General features: G+C 35.1%; 1 protein-coding gene and 1 pseudogene across 2 annotated transcripts; one reads left to right on the top strand and one right to left on the bottom strand.

Annotated features, from left to right (window-relative positions):
* Positions 1–1,958: 1,958 nt before the first annotated feature.
* Positions 1,959–8,087, bottom strand: LOC130741143 (pentatricopeptide repeat-containing protein At5g39710-like). 2 transcript variants are annotated; one of them, XM_057593950.1, is made up of 3 exons: positions 7,731–8,087; positions 5,196–7,579; positions 2,762–3,080 (listed from the first exon to the last, which is right to left on the bottom strand). In XM_057593950.1, the coding sequence occupies exon 2, from the start codon at positions 7,492–7,494 to the stop codon at positions 5,317–5,319; it is 2,178 nt and encodes a 725-aa protein (XP_057449933.1). In that variant the 5' UTR covers positions 7,495–7,579; positions 7,731–8,087; the 3' UTR covers positions 2,762–3,080; positions 5,196–5,316. The 2 variants fall into 2 exon arrangements, with proteins under 2 accessions (XP_057449934.1, XP_057449933.1); XM_057593951.1 differs by lacking the exons at positions 2,762–3,080; positions 7,731–8,087 and adding an exon at positions 1,959–2,633 and having other exon boundaries at positions 5,196–7,691.
* LOC130737302 (MYB-like transcription factor ODO1) lies at positions 3,534–4,122 on the top strand (annotated as a pseudogene).
* Positions 8,088–22,432: the final 14,345 nt, after the last annotated feature.

The raw sequence follows: 22,432 nt of genomic DNA, 5'->3' as shown, positions 1-22,432 counted from the left end.
AATATCTCTAATTTTTAATGAATTTATTATAGGACAAATCATAATATGTATATTGCAATCTGTTTATATGTTAATGTGCTTAATTCGTTTGTGAATGTATCTTAATGCAGTTGGAATGAATTAGTCAAAAGTTAATCCATATACATGGCTCTATTTCTCTTTTTTATAAATACGAATAAATTAGCACAGTAAAAACACACACAAAAAAACCTAATTAATTACCAAAATATTTTTTCCTCTTTTTAATACGAATAAATAATATGTATATAAATATAATCAACTAGAAAACATATGCAATACAAAAAAATAAGAATACCCCGTGCAACGCATACTTGTATTCAATAATGAAAATGATCAGAGGACATTAGTGTAGACACCCTACAAGCACTCCAATTCAAAAAGAAAGACAAATTTACAATTAGAAAAAATAGTAATGACATTTTCACACCTCTACCTTGTGGAGAGCGATAGAAAGAGAAGAAAGAGAATTGAGAGTTATAAATATAATATATGATAGAGCTGTCAATACGGGCCAGCCCGGCCCATATGGGTCAGCCCGTATGGGTTGGGTTGAAAACGGGTTGGGTTGTGTCAACCCGGGGCCTTAACGAGCCAGGAAAATATGAACCCAACCCGGCTCGCTACGAGCTCGCGGGTTGGCGGGCTGGCTCGCGGGTTAGGTGAAAAAAAAATATAAAAAATAGATAAATTGGTAACATTTGAAATATAGTAAAGTAAGAAAGAGGTTTATCAACCCATTAATTTGTATGTCACATTTGAAATATAGTAAAGTAACTTTTTGGTTACAAAATATAGTAAAATAATTTAGTTGATAAGATTTAAAAACACAATTATTTTACTATCACATTTAAAATAAGATAAATAATAGAATAACAATAAATAAAACACAAAAAATTGTCTCAAATTTAAAGAAATGAAAATTTCCATTTTTCTATCTAAAAGTAATCCATTAAACTAACCTTAAATTAAAGACAAATAAAATAATTTTTTTAATAAAAAATAACTCTAACCCGATGGGTTGGCTCGCTTGACCCGCGGGTTGGCCCGTTTAACCCGCGGGTTAAACGAGCCGGGTTGCACTAACCCAAGTTTTTTTCGAGCTGGAATTTAACCAACCCAACCCGGCTCATTTAGCCAACCCGTCGAGCTGGCTCGCGGGTTGGAACCCATATTGACAGCTCTAATATATGATATGTGACGTGATAGGAAAAGAGATAGAAAGACAATAAAAGTGAAAATGAGATGGTAAAAAAAGTGAAGTGTGATGATTTACTTAATGCGTCAACGTAAGTAGTGGGGCTAAATCTTTAAAAGAAATAGAAATTTTATAAAAATTAATAAAATTAAATACAATTCTTAATACGTGTGCAAGTATATTTTATTTGGTCAAAGGTTTTTTTACTGTGAATGGTGAAAGTTATTTTTGGTCAAAGGTTCGTTCTGGATAGTATTCATAAAGACGTAAAATCTCAATTCCTAAGCATCCAATTCGTCGGCCCAAATACATATACAACTAAGTTTGAGACTTGGGATATGTGAAACCCAATACAATTAAATTCGCAGTATATAGGAGTACTTTAATTCCTTTGACAATTTTTTTTCCCTTTGACCCCAAAAGGAATACTTTAATTCCAAAATCATTTTTTACACAATTAATTCTACTTTTAGTTCTTTATTTTTGGACAATGTTCCTTTGTTTTATGCAACTGTTTTTTGTTTTATGAAGTTTAGGACCACATTGGAGTCGGTCCATTATAGGTTGGGCTTTGTATGCATGGGTTGCATATATTTTGCATTGCTATTTTTTTTCTTGAGGCTGACTTCATACAAATTTTCAAAACAAAATGACATTTTTTGACTTTACCTTATTTTTGAATGAAATTTCAAATTTACACTTTATCCCACCTCTTTCAATGTTACAACGGAATATCAGAATCTAACACAAAACTCAAATAATAGAGATAGGATTACATACAACATTTATAAAATGATATTTTCCATCTAGCCTATAAGAAAATAAATACAAGGAAAGAAAAATTTCACTTCCTATGTATTAAATGCGTCACTAATTTCATCACTATTCACCACAAATTTTAATCCATCACATAATTCCATCACAAAATTACAGTTTTTTTAGTAGGTGAGACCATGGAAATTGCTAAAAGCTAAGGTGAAATTGGATTACATTACTATTCATTGAATCTAGGCTCTCAAACTCTAGCCTCCATGTTGGTTCTACTTCAAGGAGATCAATGAGTTGAATCTAAGGTTGTGCTGTATCTAACGCTTCCTAGAATTTTTTCAAACTATCAAGATCTTTGATGCTGAATTGCTGGTCCAAATACTGCTTCACACATTGTATCTCAGACAAATTGTCTCCTTTTAACACAACATTATCAACATAAACCAAAAGAATAGTTAAATGTCAACCTGTATGCTTCACAAATAGAGAATGGTCAGAAGATAAGTGTGAAGCCCAGGGTAATCAATGCAAAAGTATTAAAAATCCACATCCTGCTGGCCTGTTTTAAGTTTTAACCCAGAGTGATTTTTGCGATTTTCACACTTGATTGGGTTTAGTGGACTGAAAACCAAGTGGAATAGTCATGTACCTTAAATGACAAGTATGAAACATAAGAGAAATCAGAAACAAGTGTCCACAACACATAGATATATACAAAATGAAAACTAATATAGCATCAATCAAACTGTAATCACTATTCACTATAGCAACCAAAAGTATAACACACAACATAAATAAATCAATTAATAGTCACTGCCAACTAAAGAATATTGGTGTACTTAGAATGAAATATATGATACATCTGCAAAAGAAGAGGAACGGAGACACTGATGTAGAGTACATAATTGATTTAATCCAAATAGGCTCGCAGTAAAACTGAAAGGGATTCCAATACGATCTTTATAAATGGATCACCGACCCAATCATGTGTCTGAAAACATTCAATGAATTGGTGAACCGTCTTGGCAACAAGTATGCATTGCCTTGTGTTTGCTCGACTGTTGTCTCAAATTCCTGTCCCACCAATCTCATATTGCTAAAAAAAATACGAGTGAGTCAGTTACGAACTCATGTAGTCATTTTTACTGGACATAAAATTTCATTAGTGGGACAAAGAATGAGTTACTGTTATGAAACAGAAGATCTCAATCCAAAAACAGTGTTTGTAAACAAGGCTTACTTAATGGTCAAGTAATGAGTAATACATAAACATGTTTTTGCATTTCAAGATAGTAATAGCATGTATTCTTAATTATCATCTATTTACTCTGGAAACTATAGATGAAGTGTTCCTACATGCATACCAAATGTCCAAATGGCATGCAAATTTGAAAAGCATTTGTATGCTGGATTGTGTAATAATGTTTAAGCAAAAATGTTACTAAATAGGAGCTGAATTTAATATTTCTTTTTTGAAGAATACTATTAAATTCTCAGTAGTTACAATTCAGTTGAAAATATTACCTAAAGCAATTACATGTTTAATTTGATGAGTACATGTATATCTTTTTGCTGTGTCAGGTGGTCCAAGATTGCTTCCAAGTTACCAGGAAGAACAGACAATGAGATTAAGAATCACTGGAACACCGACATCAAGAAGAAACTCCTTAAGATTGGTATTGACCCAATTACACATGAACCACTCACTAAACAAGCTGCATCCAAGGACAGTTCAATTTCAACCCCTGCAGAGCCATTTCCACCACAACCTCAGATCAAGGAAACTGAAGGGGTTCTCAACAACTCAGGAGAATTCTAACTCATCATCCCCAGATGAAAGCTCTTCTGGAGAAGAATCACTTTTGCTGGATAGCATTTGCAGTGATGACTCACTAATTAATAGCTTGTGGCCAGATGAAACTCCATTGGTGGAAGCATTATGGGACACTACTGAACCTATAGCATTAGCACATGATAATACTAAAATTGACATGGGTTTGATTCCATCTTGGGAGGATAATTGTGCTTGGCTATTTGACTGTGAGGACTATGGTATTCATGATTTTGGGTTTGACTCTTTTAATGAGGTAGATTCTTGTGCATTGCAAACTATGGACATGAAAGAAGAGGAGAATTAGCATGCAGTGCATCTTGTGAATTGAAATTTGTCTTTAAATATCAGGGGAAGATGTCAAATCTGTACATGTGACAAAAATATGCCATGACCTCAAATTTTAGTTCTTGGTGTTGAATTTTATCTTAGGTAGCATTCTACAAGGAACCTATTTGGTTGCAGACAAAAAATAACTTATTAGAGCTTATTTAGTGCTTTTCCTAGTAGATAAGCTGCAATAAGTGCATCTGTATCCAAACAGGATGAAAATGTTCTTGGAAGGTGGACCTTCCTCTTACGAGGTTCCATGCCAACCAAATCACAAAAGTGATTGCAAACCAAAACAAAATCATCATCAAATTAGGCCACACTACATGCTTTCTTTCTAAGATGCTGTAATTTCATGTGTACAGTAAGGACAAATCAAGTGGGGAATTGAAGGGGTTCTCAACAACTCAGAGGAGAATTCTAACTCATCATCCCCAGATGAACGTTCTTCTGGAGAAGAATCACTTTTGCTGGATAACATTTGCAGTGATGACTCACTAATCAATAGCTTATGGCTAGATGAAAACTCCATTGGTGGAAACTACTGAACCTATAGCATTAGCACATGAGTGTTAACGTTCATTGGTCAACTGCCGCAACTGGTCTTGATCGATCCAACCCGGTATAATATGATATGTCCAATCAAATCAATCGCTCTTTTGTCTATTAATCACTTTCTTTCTATAGTTCTGGATGAGGAGTGGGAGTGAAGGAGAAGGCGAAGCTGCACCTTAGGGAGCTGGACAAAACAAGCTTGTGGAGGTATTTAGTAGGCTGAATTGCACTATTCACTAACATCTACTAAGCATAGAGATTCTAGACAAAACACTGGAATTGATCTAAAAATCAAATCTGCGAAACAAATGATAGAGGAATATACAACTACAGCAAACATATGAATCAATTTAACTCAATCAACTACAGCAAGACAATGAATGTGTAATATGATAACCATTATAAAAGAGACAGTAAAAAAAAAGCTACAAAGAAAAACACAACAGTATAATAAGATAGAATTTGAAAAGTTAAGAATAGGTTATCATCACTAACCTCAGAATCAATAAGAACAAATTGCATTGCAAAGGAATTAGTTGGATCATTGATTGGACTCATTTCCCAACATCGAGTGGCTCTTACTCATTTCCCAAAACTATTTCTACTTAATTAAAGTTTATGGTATCGCTGGAGCATATGAACACTTTCCACCATTAAGTAGCAGGCCATCATCCATAGCTATTTTAGCTAGCACATTCAAAAGAGCATCTTCAATTTCAATCTTACCTTTCATGATGTCGTCGCCAGTTTCACCAAGTGCTTTATGTAGCTCAGAATCATTGAGATTACAGCTCCTCAATACGTTTTCAATGACCGTCCTTATCTCATTGTGCCTTTCAACACGAAATAAAGCTGGAATAAGAGCAAGTACAGAGAACATATGAGAAGCAAAACCATAATGTACCATCTCCATGTACATATTATATGCCTTATCAACATTAAGACGCGTAGAGTGTTCAACAATAAATAAATTGTAAACTGCTCCATCTGGCTTATAATTCCATTGAAGTACTGTGTTGAAAACACTGGCTGCTTCGTTCTTTAAACCCCTCATCCAGAAACTTTTGGCAAGCTCTATCATACTCTTAAATTCATTATTACTGCAGTTCTCTATCAGAGTATCATATATGAAAGCTGGCGGTCTAGTACACCAACCATAAAACAACCCCAGAAGGGACTTCTTAGCAGCACTTGTTCTAGCTTTCTTATCAAGCCCATTCATAAGTACATAATCGAGAAAAGATGTTCGCAAATGACCCCCCTCGTAGCGACTCATTTTACTCATTTCATCAGTCAATATAAGAGCCTTACACACTTCACCTTCAGCACAATAATCATTGATCACACTAGTATAAGTAACCTCATCCGACAGGCTTTCCATAAGTGATGAAGACAATCTATCACAACACCCCCAGATATAGGGCCTTTCATCCTGCTCCACCTTCAAACCATACGCCTTCCCCAGCTCCTTGAGTTTGCAAAATCCGGAAATAACAATGTTATAACTAACGGCATCAGGGGACAAGTCCATCTCAGCCATGCCCCTCAAAATCCCGAGAGCCTCCTCAACCCTCCCCAAAGAGCAATACCCATGAATAAGGGCGTTGTAAGTAACAAGAGACGGTGAAAACCCAGTAACAGAATCAGACAATAAACCCTTGTGTATCATTTCATCATGCAAGATAAAAGCCATACTGAAATCACCTTCAAGACAATAAGCGTTGATCAAACAATGATAAGTAAGCTGACCTGGCAACACACCCCCGCGCAGCATCTCTTGGAAGAGATCAAAAGCTTGAGACAGTCTTCGCTGCGGGCACAGGGCCTGTATAAGCGACGAAAATGTGATGGCATCAGGCAAGATGCCCTTCTCAACCATCTCAGTCTTCATTTCAATGGCCTTTTCCAGCTCCTTGTCTTCGCAAAACTTAGTAATTAGAGTGTTATAACTTTCAGCATCAGGTGACAAACCTCTCTCAGCCATGCCCCTGAAAATCCTTACAGCCTCCTCAACCCTGTCCTCAATGCAATATGCACGAACAAGGTGGTTGTATATAGCAACCGAGGGTGAAAAGCCACTAGCAATCATTTGACTCAAAAGCTTATAAGCGTCATCTACCTGCCATTTGTTGCAGTGGTTTATAATCAGAGACTTGTAAGTGGTCTCATGAGGGGCCAAACCCCTCCGATGCATCTCCTCAACCAGCGGCTCAGAATCTTCCCACCTGTGTTGCCGGGACAAAACCTCAAGAACAGCATTGAATGAAACCAAATTTGGGTCCACACCCTTGTCGACCATGTCCCTCAAAACCCGTAAGGCCTGATCAACCGACCCAACACGGCAATACGCAAGAACAAGGTCGTTGTAGGTAGCAACCGAAGGCAAAAAACCACTAAAAATCATGTCACACATAACCTTATGAACCTTATATACCTGGTATTTGGTGAACAAATGAATGAGAGACGTGTAAGTAGTCTCATCAGGGGCCAAACCCTTCCGATTCATCTCCTGAAGCACCTCTTCAGCCTCTGTTATCCTCCCTTCCGCGCAGAATCTCTGAATAGCTGCATTGAAAGAAACCGAATTTGGCTTCTGAGTGGTTGTTGCTTTCCACAACCCTGCTTCCCCCGCCTTGTTTGATTCTGTTTGTAAGTTTCCAGCGCCGGCGAAGCCGCGGATCATGACGGTGCCGTTTGGGACCATCATCTGGCGGCGTAAGGTTTTGAGGACGGTGCGGCTGAGTAGGAGATTCATTGGGTTGGAAATTGAGGTTTCGTTCGCAATTGAGTGCATTTACAATTATATATCGAGACGAGAGAGAAAACGGGCCAAGCCCACAGGGAGCAAATAAACAAGAAGATCTAAGCTTAGATATTCTCTACAGAGAAAGTTGAAAGAAAAGGTGTTGGTCCAGTTTAAAAATAGCCACTGGATATATTGATTTAAAATTGAACAGCTGAGATTGAGATTGAGTGAGATTCAAATGTTAATTTACTAAATTATCCCATACAGTACTTTACTCTTCTTACCTCTGATTCCAGCACCGCCACTGGTCCTTGCTCTTTTCTTTCATGTTCGCAAACACCAGGGGATTGTCATGAACCTTCATTCTTACATGGCTTGCCTTGTGCTTGTGGACGAGTTATGGTCACTGATTCATAGGGAGTGGGAGGTGCAGAGAAAGAGAGGTAACAGAGGCTGAAGCGGATGCGCTGGCAAAAATGGGGCTGAGTGATCGGATTTCTTGTAAGCATTGGCCTTCTTCTCGCAGGGAATTTTTTGAGGGTTTCTTGGGCATTTTGAAGCCGTGTTGCAGAGAAAGAGAGGTGGATGGTTTTGGGAGAAGGGAGAGAAGCACCGCACGCCCTCTATGGATCTAAACACTGAGTCGTTGATCTTCATTTTGATTTGGCTAAAAAGCATTTTTGGCCCCTGATGTTTCAAGTTTGTGCAAATTCTGCCCCCATCTATTTTTTACGATGTTTCTACCCCTCATGTTTTCAAACAGTGCACCATCTACCCCTGCGATGCACTGTTTAAAAACATGAGGGGTAGACGATGCACTGTTTGAAAACATGAGGGGTAGAAACATCGACAAAACTAGAGTAGGGGTAGAATTTGCACAAACTTAAAATATCAAGGGCCAAAAGTGCTTTTTAGCCTTTTGATTTTTGTAATTCGCGACTAACAATGGCACAAGGGAGAGAAGCACTGTTGCAGAAAGAAAGAGAGATGAAGTTTTAAAGATAAAGATAAAAGATTAAAAAAAAAATAGGTTGCTGAGGTAAAGTTTAGAAGAAAAAAGTAAAATAAAATAAAGGAATTTGGGCCTTTGTGGCGCACGATGAAAGAAAAAATTAACACGTGTAGCTCCACTCATGATAATTATCTATTAACTTTCATTTTTATTTGAAAAAAAAAATAGAGAAATTGGTTAATGATTTTAATTTTAAATCTATCAATTATATATCATCTCATTTTCACTCCTATATCCAAACAAAGCTTAATGAAGAGAGAATAAGAAAGAGAGTGTTGTTAGCATATTTCTTTGTAATGAAGGAGAATAAAAGATGGTATTAGTTTCAACTTTATCCAAGTATATTATTTTTAATGTGTTAAGACTCTCTCGGACATCCCTATGCTACACGCTATCTTTGAATTTTCAAAGTAAAGTTTAAGTTTAAATCAAATTATATCACATACCGTATTGCGTATTCGTACTCATACCACGTAGATAAACTTAGGCTTAATCTTGTTCAGGCTCCACAAAAATCTTGGCTCCGCCACTGGGCAGCTGTTTTCTGCTTTTTCTTTTTTGTTGTTTTGTTGTTTAGATTTCCAAGTTACCAAAAAAATCTGGACAACCAAGGGGTTGGGGATGGGTGAACACTGCTGCTCTGTGTTTCTTCCCCATCTGGCACTGTCACTTCTACGCCACCGATAAGGACCGATCCAGGGAGAACCAAAGGAAAGAGAACCAAGGCCTGCAGAGAAACGAGCTGAAGCCATACTTGCCATGATTTAATCACCTCTGGCGACAACAATGAAAGGCGTCACCAGAGAAGATGATAACTGTGTGGAGAAGAAAAGCCAATGTTTTTAAGAGAGAGATTATGTTCTAATCACTTATGTTTTTTTTTTTAACGACTAATCACTTATGTTTAAAATAATAAGTTTTGAAATAAAAATAAAACATAAATAGTATTACCTGCTATAGACAGTCAAATTTGTGGGTGCAAAATTGGACTACTTTTTTAGTAGTCCATATTAGGCGTCGCCCTCTTTCTTCTACAACGAACTTAAGTTTGGATTAGAGTAAATTACTTTGAAAACACCCCATTTAAACAGTTTTCTTCTTGAAAAACAATTTTAAAAAATGGAATCAAACACCTCTCCTAAAGTTTGGATGATGTGCGACTACGACCCTAATATTTTAAAGGCTAAAAAGCACTTTTGGCCCCTGATGTTTCAAGTTTGTGCAAATTCTGCCCCTACTCTATTTTTGTCGATGTTTCTACCCTTCATGTTTTCAAACAGTGCATCGTCTACCCCTCATGTTTTCAAACAGTGCATCGTCGTAGACGATGCACTGTTTGAAAACATGAGGGGTAGAAACATCGACAAAAATAGATAGGGGCAGAATTTGCACAAACTTAAAACATCAGAGGCCAAAAATGCTTTTTATCCTATTTAAAAATGGACTTGGTTTTCATGCAACAAATTTATGTTTAGAAGCTAAACTACTACATCAATACCCATGACCTATTATTATTTCATTACTTTCTCCCGTTTATGTAATGTTCAATTTAGTATTTTTTATCTTGAGAAGTATGAGTCATTATACATGAACATACTATGTATAGGAACGGTCAATACTTTTTAAGCACCGCAAATATTTGTGGAAGTTAAAAATCACTGCAAACATGTACTCCGTTCGGTTCTTTTTATAAGAAAAACTTGGACAAAATTACACAAACTAAGGAAACTAATATTTTTTATAAAATTAACTATTATGCTTAATTTCAATGATGTTTTTTCCTTTTTACAAGAACAATCATGTTAATTATCATAAATGTTGATCATACATATTGTTTGCTTGCAATTTTCCTCCCTATTTTTGTATTGGGAATAGGTCCTTTTGCATTGGTATTGATTATTTGACTTAATTTTATAAGAGTGTTTCTTATAAAAAGGACTAAGAAAAATCTCCAAAGTGTTTCTTATAAAAAGGACAGGAGGGAGTATGTTGACTCAAACCATCATTTATCATTTTTGAAAAAGTAATTCTGTTTTTCTCTATTCAACCAATACTCCTTTTATAAAAAAACTTAATTTAGAATATCATTTACGAATATATATATATATATATGTATATATATATATCATTCAAACTCAATATAACAACACTGTACAAAATTGAAGTTTAGTTCACTTAATTCTATCATATTTTAAAATATATAAACCTTTAGTTGTTTTTTTTTGAATAAACCTTTAGTTGTTTTTCCTATGTGTTTTTGTCATGTTTATAAGCCCACAAAGACATTTGAATGATACGCCTGGGTAAGGGAGCCCATATTTTAAAAGACAACTCATTTCATAATTTTTTTTGGTAATTCCCATTTCATAATGAAAACATCATCAAAAGTTGGTTATTTTTGTATAGTATTAGTATTAAATTTGTCCTCATTTTAGATTATCTTATAAGTTATTCTTTAACTTATTTTTTAAATTTTCCTCAGTACTCGGTAGTAGAGAGAAACCAATTAATGTTTCATTTCTTAAAAAAAAAATGTTGGGTTGTATAAATGACACATGATAAAGTTTAGGTTAAATAACTCTTCATTTTGTAAAAAAAAAAAAAAAAGTTAAATAACTCATCATTCAACCACATTCGAGATAAATGAGCTATTAATACATAAAATATAGAAATTTCAACTTACTTATCTCCAATGTGATTGAATGATGAGTTATTTAACCCAAACTTTATCATGGATCATTTAGACAACCATTTTTTGTTACATAGGAATAAATATCTACTACTTATTTAGAATAAAATATATATTATATACCGTGACGGATCCAGAAATTTGATGCAGTGGGGATAATATATACATATAAATTTGTAAAAATAAAATAACATATACTATTAGAAGTGAGAACATTTTTTACTAAAAGAGGCACAAGTGATGACACTTTTTACCAAAGGGACCATCAAAAACCACATTTTTTACTACTCAAGTGAGGGCATTTAGAAATGTGAGACTCAAGTGAGGGCATTTAGCAATGTGTGAAAATAAGTGAGAGCATTTTTTATCAAAGAAGTCATAAAAAACCACATACTTTTACTACTTAATTTTTTTTTTTCTAATGTTTTTTCCAAATTTAAGTGAGGGCACTTGCCCTCATACCTATGCACCTAAATCCGTCCCTGATTATATAGTTAATTGAAAAATATCAAAAAATAGTTAATTAATGTTTTATAAAATTTGAGAAGAGTTTTATTAAAAGAACTAAGTCATGCATTAAATTTATTTTTAATAAAATGGATCGGAACTAGTATATAATTATCACTTCTTAAGCTACAATTCAGCTGTAACTGAACCATTAAACATCTAACCAGCGCCTTTACAGGTTGAATCGATTTTTACAACATTGTTTCATTCACAAAAACCTATAGTTTGATTCAACTTTCAAATAATTAAGTAGTTTCAAAAAAGTTAAAAATAAGTGCAAAAAAGGGTATATGGGTCCACATGTGAGAAATCCTCTCCAATTAGGCAATATTTCTCATAATTGTATAACTTTCTGGCATTTATCCATCCCCCATTAGGATGGCTAAGCTGTAGTTTACATTTTCCAGCTCACTTATTTAACCTGCATTTTTATTTCTATCTGCTTTCAAACTGAGCTAGATGACCGAGTTGTAATATGTCAGGAAAAAAGAGTGTTGTAATCATAAATGGGGAGAACTGAGTTGTTAAATGTTTGTTTCTACTTGCTGACAAAAAAATTATTTGTTTCTGCTAAATGTTTGGTATGTGTCTTTGCCAATTGTCAGAGTAATAGACAGAGACAGGGTAATGAGGTGAACAGAAGTCTTCTTCCAAATGGAAATAATTACCATAAAAAGAAGATATGCTTTCCCATCTGCAAATGGCATGGTAGGGATGTATGCTATGCTCAATACAAGAGTACAAGGACTTACAACAATGATTTCAGAAATTCATCAAGTATGATATGATGTATATCCATCGTTTCAATCGCACCAATCACACGAAACAAAACAGAGGAAGCACTGTATTCAGTTGAGTAATGCTGTTTACACAATTTTTGGTACTTAAGTTCGTATTGATGAAAGAAAGGGTGGCGACTATGGTGTCACCCATAAAAGGGGGTGTACCGGTGTCCCCTACAAAAAAAACTTTCAGAAAAAGAGGAACATTGTATGTATACCAATTTAGACCATAGATATATTCATTAAATATTTAAACGGTTTAGATTAAATTTGTCTATTTACTAAAGTGCCCTGCCATTCATAAAAAAAAAAACCTTCTTCTTCTTGGTTTTGATTGGCCTCATCCAAATCCTTCTTCCTGGTGGAGAGCTTGTGTTGTGCCGGCAACCCAACTTCTCCGACCTCTCAGCCATCTTCAAACCCCATCCTCTCTCTGAAACCTCTAAAACAGCCAAAATCCCACGAACTCACCAGCCACGCCACCACAGTCCCTTTCTTCCTCCACCTCAAACATCACTATCTTCTTCCCTCTCACCACCACCAAATCTGCCATACCCGAACCACCATGACACCACCCTCAGCCACCACCAAACTAATTCCTTCTTCCTCCTACTAGATCGATCTTCATCTTCTCCATCTCTGGGTTACTCTTTGTTCATCACATTAAGCTCGCGTCTCCGTCAAACTGATATGGGTTGAACACAAAGAATCCAGATCTGGGTTCGATCTGCGAAAATGAAGAGATTCGATCCGTGAAGAAGACATTTCCTCACCGTTTTGGCCTTGTCCCGAGCCGCCGCCGCTGGAAACCGCATCGCCATGGGTTTTTTTCTGACCTCAGCCGCCGCGTCGCATTTCAGAGGCACCCTCCATCGCCGTGCCCCCCCTCCCGATAAGGGTTTTGGGGTTTTAGTTCTAAGTTTTTCTTTATGGATTTTGGGGTTTGAATTTTCCAATTTCTTTCTGGACTTTGGGGTTTCAATGTATTTCATGTTATTTATTCTGGTTTTTGCTTAATGGAGCAAGTACATTCATGGATATAAAATTTGATTTGTAAAATTTGTCTATTGAGAACCAAGGAAACTTTGGATCTGAAGTAAAATGGAAGGTTGAGTGGTATTGGTTCACGGTGATGCTAAGTTTGGGTTCACAGTGGTTATAGGGGAGGAAGATGATATTTCTATGCAGAAGCTGGTGGCGTGGTTTGGGGTCACTGTGAAGAAGACAAAAAAAATTGCAGAATGCTCAAGGGGTATATTTGTAATCTCATATAAAAAAATTTGGGGGACACCGTGTCCCCATTTTTATGGGTGATACCATACCATAGCCTTCACGGAAAGAAAGAGAGCATAGAGAAAATGAGTAAAGAGGTGGAAAATATGGTATATTTTGTAAGTTATTTAGTGATAGATGAAAAATAAAAGAAAAAGAATGAGGTGAGGGAGAGAAGAAAAATTTTGTTCAAAGACATTTTTATTTACGATAACTATATTTGTGGGGATCACAAAAGCAACTAATGGAGATTTAGCAACCCCTAAACAATAAAAAATAAATTGGTTTGCGTCAATTTCCTCACAAATTGCAAAGATCAGAAAAAGTGCTCTCCGCACCCACTTTCAAGCTCTCTTATTATAGTAAAGAGAGAATGGTGAAGGGCAGTTCAAGCGGTAAGAATTAGAGATATAAGGGTTGGGTAAGATGAATGGTAAAGGTTCCAGGGTTCGAACCCTGAGAATGATTAATTTACTAACATTACTAACAATTAACATTTGCATATAAAAAAAATAGTAAAGAAAAAACTAAACACATGCGTCTTCTAATCTCTCACTTACATAACTCTCTCTTCTCTTTCTTTCTTTCTCATTTCTTCCTCTAACAAACATGTCTTGCACTTTTTTTATTCGAGAAAACTATTTTTTTGTTTGAGAAAACTTTGAGTAGAAAGTGATCAAAGAGAGAAATAGAGGAGAGTGGCTCAACCCAAACTAGTTTGGTTGCAATAATTTTAGGATAATGGTAGAGTGCACAAGGAAGTAGGCACGATGGGAGCACGATGAAGCTTCTGACGGTTTAAAACCGCCAGAAATGTGTAACGCTTGCGATATTTTCTGGCACCGCATATTAGTGACGGTTTTCAACCACCATAATTGTGTAAAGTTTGTGTTTTTTCCTGGCACCGCAATTTAGTGGCGGTTTTAAACCGCTATTGAATGCTGCTCGTGCACCATCCTATCGTGCTAAATAACACTGCTCATAATTTTATAAAGAAAGATAACTTAAGTGGGACCACATACTTTTAGTGGTCTTCTAAATTTTGGGAAGAAACCACTCCTCCTCTTTCTTTTTTCTTTTTTCATTGTCCTACCTTTTTAATGGAGTGTGATAAAAATGTATGAAGTTGTTTTTTTTTTCTTCTTCTTTTGGAGAAAAATGTCTTTAACTTAAAAAGTTTTTCTTTTCTTTTCTTATTTATCCATTATATTACATAACTTATCAACTCTACTCTGTCTCTCCTTTTTTTTTATCCATTTTTTTTTCTCTTCTTTCATCCTCTCTTAAGCCAATTAAAAAACTAGAGGAGACAGACAATGAGCAAACAAAATAATAGAAAGACAAAACACAATTTCTAACAATTTTTTTTTATTGAAAATAGAAAATAATTCTCCCAATTGTAAAAACAATAATCATTTAATTTTTTACAAGAAAATTACTTTAATTATTTATATATCTTTTATTTATTTATAGGTAATGGCATTTGCAAACATTATTTTCTTTTCCTTTTACCTATCTCTTTAACCAAAAAAAATTATAAAATTATCTAACTTTTTTTTTCAATTTTCTTCTTTATTCTCAATTTCTTTTCCAACTAAACAAGACACTCTAAAATTTATAAAATTATCTAACTTTTTTTTCAATTTTCTTCTTTATTCTCAATTTCTTTTCCAACTAAACAAGACACTCTTTCTGATGTACTAAAAAAGACTAAATCAAACACACATATGAAATGCGACCATATTTTTTATTAGAAATAAATGAGAGTTTAATGAATATGTACTATTATGGCCCGTTTGGTACGTCGTATTAGGCATGATAGTATAAGCTTATACAGTACATTATGGACTTATCCATTGTTTGGTGTTCACATTATATTATATAAGGTTATATATCAATCACCTCTTATACATTAAAATGATTTATTATTTAATCCACCGTATAGATCATGAATAAGGCATGATAATAGTGTAATGTATAAACCCCTTGAATATATTTAATCAACCGCCACTACAACCACCCTCGACCACTGCCGCCACCAATACCATCACCACTACCACCACCACCACGCTCCACCACTGCCACCACCGTTGATATCGCCATCGTTATCCCCATTACTACCACTACCACCGTCGTCGCCACTACCGCCACCGCTGCCTCCACCGCCGCGATCCGCCACTACCACCATCATTGTTACAGTCCTACCACCACCAGCACCGCGCTCCACCATTGCCAACATCGTTGATACCGTCATACCACCAATGTCGCCTTCCCACCCTCCACCACCACCGTCGCCGCCACCACAACCATCGCTGCACCACAAGTACCACCATTGTTGATACTGTCATACCACCACTGTCGTCGCCCCCACCCTACACTTCCACTACCGCCACCACTTTCCACCGCCACCACCCCTACCACCATCGCCGCTACCGCCACTACTAGCACCACATCGCTGCCATCATCTTCAATTATACTACTACCAATATCACCACTGTCGCCACCGAATTATACAGTGTATGATCAAACGTTGTATAATATTAAAATTTTATTAGGTGTTATTCCTATTAGACATAATACAATTATGTCTTATACTATCAGGCCTTGTACTATACATTGTACCAAACAGATCCTTAGTGTAAAATAATTTTACACTGATACTTAATCACAATATGACATGGAAAAAAATAATAACTTTAAATATTAAATTTGATAAAATAAATTTATATTTTTTAATGTGGTGAAATTCAATAAAATAACTGCCTTGTTTGCAACAAAAAATTATAGTTAAAATTATATATGGAACACAGATGTGTCAGATGAGTTAGACCAAGTGCAATGGTGGTGTTGAGATGAGAGTTGAGGGTAGTTGAGAGGGTTTAGTGGTGTTGAGAGTTGTGTTGAAGATGAGGTGGAGGAGAGAAGGTGTTGAGAGGGGAGTTGTCGGTGCCACGTGGCGCCCTGCGTGTGGTCACGCCAGGCGCGTGCACCACACGCACCGACAGGGCGCGTGGCTGCTTCAGAGACGCGGAGAGAGAAAGGGGGTAAGCTGCAGCTAAGACACGTGGCGCGTTCTGGTTCGTTGACCGAATTTTTATTTTTTTAATCTTTTGAACTCAATTATTTCATTGAAAAAAAAATTGGAATTTTTTTAAGCAAAATTCATGATTTTTTTCCTCTATAAATAGAGACTTGGTTCGTTTGATTTGGACACAGCAAAAAAAAATCAAGTTTTTCACTATTTTTATTATCTTTCTATTAGCCTTTGTTTTGAAATGTATCCCAATAATCACAATTTCAACACCCAGAATTCTTCTAAAAGCTACCAAAATCTCAACAATTATCAAGATCCAAATCAATTTTCCAACTATCAAAATTCCAACAATTATTAAGATCCAATTTTCCAACTACCCAGAATTCTTTGTGTTGTGTGCTTAGTTTGTTGTCTTACATTTTAAGTTAAGAAAATAAAATAAATTATTGTATGCTTAGTTTGTTGTCTTGCATTTTAAGTTATGGAAATAAAATAAATTATTGTCTATATTTTTTTAAAAAAAATTAATTGTTATGTGTTTATTGTTTTAATTTAATTTAAATCGATAATTGTAATTTAATGTAAATCATAAAAACAAAAATATAAAATTAAATAAAAATATGAAATAAAAAAGTGCTGGGGTAGGGTGGTTGTGTTGAATGAAAAACTATTGGAGTTGGTAAAAATTAAATGAGTGTTGAATTAGAAAGAGAAAATAATGTGGAGTGTTAGAAAGAAAAAAATGGTGTTGAAGGAGTTAAACCATTGCACTTGGTTTTATAATTGACGCTGATGACGTGATAGATACGGGGTGATAATTACCATGGCATTGGCACGGTGGAATCATCATATTACATTACTACAAGTCTACAACTGCATATTAGTTTTCCAAACCTGCTTCTCTTTTTTTTTGGCCAAGGTAGTATCATTTGCTAAGATTGCATACGTGGGCATATCTTGCAGCAGAGTATCGCAGGCCATTTCAGCAGATTTTGCAGCTTTAATATTATCACTAATAATTAATACATTTTCACAATGTTTTAATGCAATTTTCAAGAGTGAATGTAAAATATTGTACATTTTTATAAACTAATAATTTATTTATTTTTTTGACGGGAAAAGATTACAAAGCTAAAAGAACGCTAGCAACTAGCAAGTAACGGGTATATAGGTTATCTAGCGAGGAGTCCAAGGAGTAATGTTTCATCCACACCTCTCTTTTGAGGTGGAGAGGTGAAATTGTGAGAGAAATAGGAAGAAAAGAAAAAGTAAAAGAGAGAAAATATGAGATGTGATAGATGATAAGATGAGAGAGATAAAAATAAAAAAAGGTGAAAATTGAGTGTTTAAAAAATGAGGTGTGTATATATCATTACTCGGAGTCCAAACATGTGATCACATACCGCAAAGAAGCACCAAGACCAGCGAAACAACCATGATGGAGATAATCGCTGCTATAACCGCGGCTAATGTTTTAAGATGGGAAGTGGTTCACGGAATTGCTACCAAGATTTTAATTGTGTAGCGATTAAAAATTGCTACCCAACAACAACGCTCAGTTTAACACCCCCACTTATACTTATTGTTGGACGTAATCGCTATCTAATGTCTTTTTTGTCATAGTGAGATTATACACTAACGTACATAATTATCTAAAAAAATACCTTAAAATTATGGACTGAGGAAGTATGAGAAATACTTTAATGGTACTCTAATCAACTACTAATAGTGTTTTAAAACTCAGATCGGACATACTAGTTAAAGTATAGGACTAAATTGATTATTTATCCATTTTTAATATCATGATTTGCTTAACCAAGTACCGGTGGAAATCATATATGTATCAGTTGGGATGACAATGGGTAGGATCTGGGTAGGGTAGTATAGTACTCATCCCGTACTTGCGTTTTCAAAAGTTACCCGTATCCGTCCTCATACCTGCGTAAGTAACAATTTGAATGTCCATCATCGTATTCTCTGGGCACCTATATACGTGTACTCCTTAACAAAAATACAATTTTTATTCTCCAACAGAAAGTAATATAACTTAAAATAAAGAAAATTAATTAAAAATACAAAAGACTATCCATAGTAAAATCATTCATTTTTTAAAAAATAAGTTAGAAAGTTATAACTTCAATTACGTTTGTTAGTATATATACTTCAAAGTATATAATAATATAATAATAATAATTATTATTATTAAAGTGTGTGCGGGTATGAGGCGGGTTGTGTACTATAGTACCCATACCCACACTCGAACCAACTACTTTTTGCAGTAAATTACTCATATTCAATCTCATACTTATTTAGCAGATTTGTATTATATCTAGTGTGAGCATTTTTAGAGAGAATCCAATCGGTCCGAGACCCATCATCATCCAATATATGTAGGAGTTAGGACCGTTTAATTTTATTTTAACATAATACAAATCAAATGTGTTCGTTACTGTTCGTCTACATCAAATTCGTGAACATTTTCTTTTGATATTCATGCATGAGAATCATCAATCATGACAATGAAGAAAACAAAATGAAGCATGTTGTATTAAAACTTAAAAGTTTAAAACTTAAAAGGTGTGGCAACATTTTCATGTTCCGATTTGACGCAGACAGCTCCATGGAAACTTGATACTCAAATATATTTCAGTGTTGCTCTAGTCACGTGCCTTTTTATTTTTTTCCTTTTATATTACAGAAGGGACATATGGAGTCAGAGACCTCACAATTCACATGTGCGAGTACATTTTTTTGGGTACAATGTGCGAGTACATCTGAACCATAATATTATGATTTGTGATCATATTAAATAATTTATACAATAAAACTTTGATGAGAAAATGATGGAAAATAGTGTTAATGCAAGTATGTATCTTTTTAAAAGGTTTATTTGTTTAAAATGATTAGTTGTTGGAGTATAATCATACAAGTGTGAATAAATAGAAGTCACACTTTTTATAAAAAAGTAAAAGTTAAGTAATTTATATAAATGAAATGACTCAATTACTCTTTTTTTGTTTGTTTGAAAAGACTCAATTACTCGTCACTTTAAAGTTCTGTTGTAAAAGTATGTGAATGCATGTTTAAATCACCATGATATATATACACACCTCATTTTTTTAAACACTTTATTTTCACATCTTTTTATTTCTATCTATCTCCTCTTATCATCTATCATATCTCATACTTTCTATCTCATACTTTTTATTTTATTCATATCTCTCCTCATTCAACCTATCTCCACCTCAAAGAGAAATGTGAATAAAACATTATTCCTAAATCACTTAGGGTCATAATTTCTTAGCACAATGTGGCAAGACCTTGACCCATCTCGTTACAAGTCCAATAACAATTCAAAAATCTAATATGATATTATAGTCTAAAGCTTAACCACAGATCTTTTTTTTTTACATAGGAAAATTAAACAACGAAACTAAGGTTCCTCCATGTCTCCAGACAGGAGAGGCAACACCACCCTAGGGGGAAGAACTCAGTAGCTGGACACTGCAGAGACGCACTCAAACCCGCTAGACAATCCGCCGGTGCATTACCCTCTCGAGGAACATGAACGATCGAAACCTCCCAAGCCCTTGAGAGCATCAATTGAATTTCCAACAACGCACTCCCATATCTATGGAACTTATCCTTCCCTAACGCATGAACCAATTTGAGACAATCCACTCCACAACTCACCTTCTTCCAATTCTTATTCCAACTGAACCTTAATCCTATGAGGAGCGCTTGGATTTATGCAAACAGAGAATCGCCACCACTTGCACCAGCATAAAACCCGCCTAGCCATACTCCGGCCTCATCTCGAACTAAACCTCCCACTCCCATTCGGTTGTGATCCACACTATACGCGCCATCCACCATTAACGAAATTGCACCATGTGACGATCTCCGCCACTTAGCCCTGAGTTGTTAACAGATCATGCAATGCCTGACCTGCCAACCATGAAGCCAGTGGCGGAGCCAACAATTTGATCTCACCGGGGCCAATAACAAAAATAGAACAACAGAGAAGAAGAAACAATTGTGGGTTTTCGACAATACAAAGGCTTTTTTTTTTATAAGAGATTTGCAAAATCTTGGGTGTGGCCATGGCACAAGCAGGCCACCCCCTGCTTCCGCCCCTACATGAAGCATAATCATTCATATCCTGAATTATTGCCTCATACACAAACTGAACCGTCCACAATCCCTCACCCAGAACAGCTTAATTGCGCCATCTACATAGACGCCAAATGGGCTCTATAAACAAAAAAAAATGGGCACAATATTAACAAAATAAACCCTATAAGGCCAATAGACTCAACGAAGAAAAGAGCACAAGTCTGAACTCTGAACACATGAGGACATATATATGAATATGAGGCTTTGCCCGAGTTCAGTTGAAAATGGTTTGATCAATTCTCTACAAATTCTAATTAACTTTGAAATTAACCCAATTTTCTTTAAATTAAAAAACCAAAGATGTGATGGATTATTGATTAAGTTGTCTGTTACGGGTTTGACAAAACAGCATTCATCACCAAACCTTTATCTCTCATGCACGCGCTTGCTTACGCAAGTGATAACTGGAAGGTGAGAAAGAGTCAAGTTACAAGATTGGATTTGTATCTGTGTCTGTGAATGTGAACTAGCTAGGGAGTGGTGTAGTTCACATACGAATGCGTTCAACTTTTGCTGTGACTGTGACAACAAGTGAATGGAGCTTTCTCAATATTCGTGTGTAGCGCCCGTGTGAATCACCGCCATCCAAATCCAATTACCTCATCACTCTTCACCAATTTCTTTGAAATCTACCAAATCCTCAACTCAGTCAATGTTAGTAGTTGTTACTATGTTCTTTTTTCGCCATTAAATCATTCGGAAGCATATTTATTCACAAAAAATATTTTAAGAACAACGCATAGCTGATCAAATTTCATATTATCTCTATAACCTCAAATGTAATTATTACTATCTAGCAGTTGAAATCAAAATTAATGTGCTAATATATAATATTTATTACTATTGTTATGCAATTTAATAAAAATATACTATCGGTCTTTTAAAATTATTTTATATATCAATTTTTATGATATATTTAATATTATTTTAAACGTAAGATTTTAAATTCAATTTTTAATATAAAAAATAACCATAATAATTAAAAAATGACTTTATCAGCATACATCTTAATGGTAAAAATGTTACAATTGACTTTTATTAATCATTGTATTATCATTAAAAACTATTAAATATCAAATTAATACAATATTTATTTTCGAAAAAAGTCACAATTAACTTTTATTAATTATTATAATGTCATTAATAACTATTTAGTGCGATATTAATACATTATTTATTTTAAAAATATTAAATTACTAAAAAATCTGAAAAAATAAATATAACACCATCTACCTATGAATTAATATTGCATTTAATATTTAATTTTTGTTTCCTAAATTCTTAACTATAAATAATGAAAGAAGGACAAGTCTCTCTCCATCTTCGCGTTTCTCTCTTGTCCTCACTCATCTCCTCTTTAGGCGGCAGGTTATTTCCTTCTCCGCTTCCACACTCCGTCGCACAACGCAGACACTCTTCCCCCTTCAACTCGTGGTTCCCCCCTCACCAGTTCCCGCTAGCCGCGTCTCTCGACTCTTGCGCCGCATTCACTCAAGTGAGTTCACACCACTCTT

Source organism: Lotus japonicus, chromosome 2 (assembly GCF_012489685.1).
Source record: "Lotus japonicus ecotype B-129 chromosome 2, LjGifu_v1.2".
Taxonomy (NCBI): Eukaryota; Viridiplantae; Streptophyta; class Magnoliopsida; order Fabales; family Fabaceae; genus Lotus; species Lotus japonicus.
The sequence above is the reverse complement of the archived record's forward strand: the minus strand, read 5'-3'. Positions and strand labels throughout refer to the sequence as shown.

Excerpts from the sequence above, each read along its gene's own strand:
- LOC130741143 (XM_057593950.1), bottom strand. The coding sequence starts at position 7,494 with ATGCACTCAATTGCGAACGAAACCTCAATTTCCAACCCAATGAATCTC.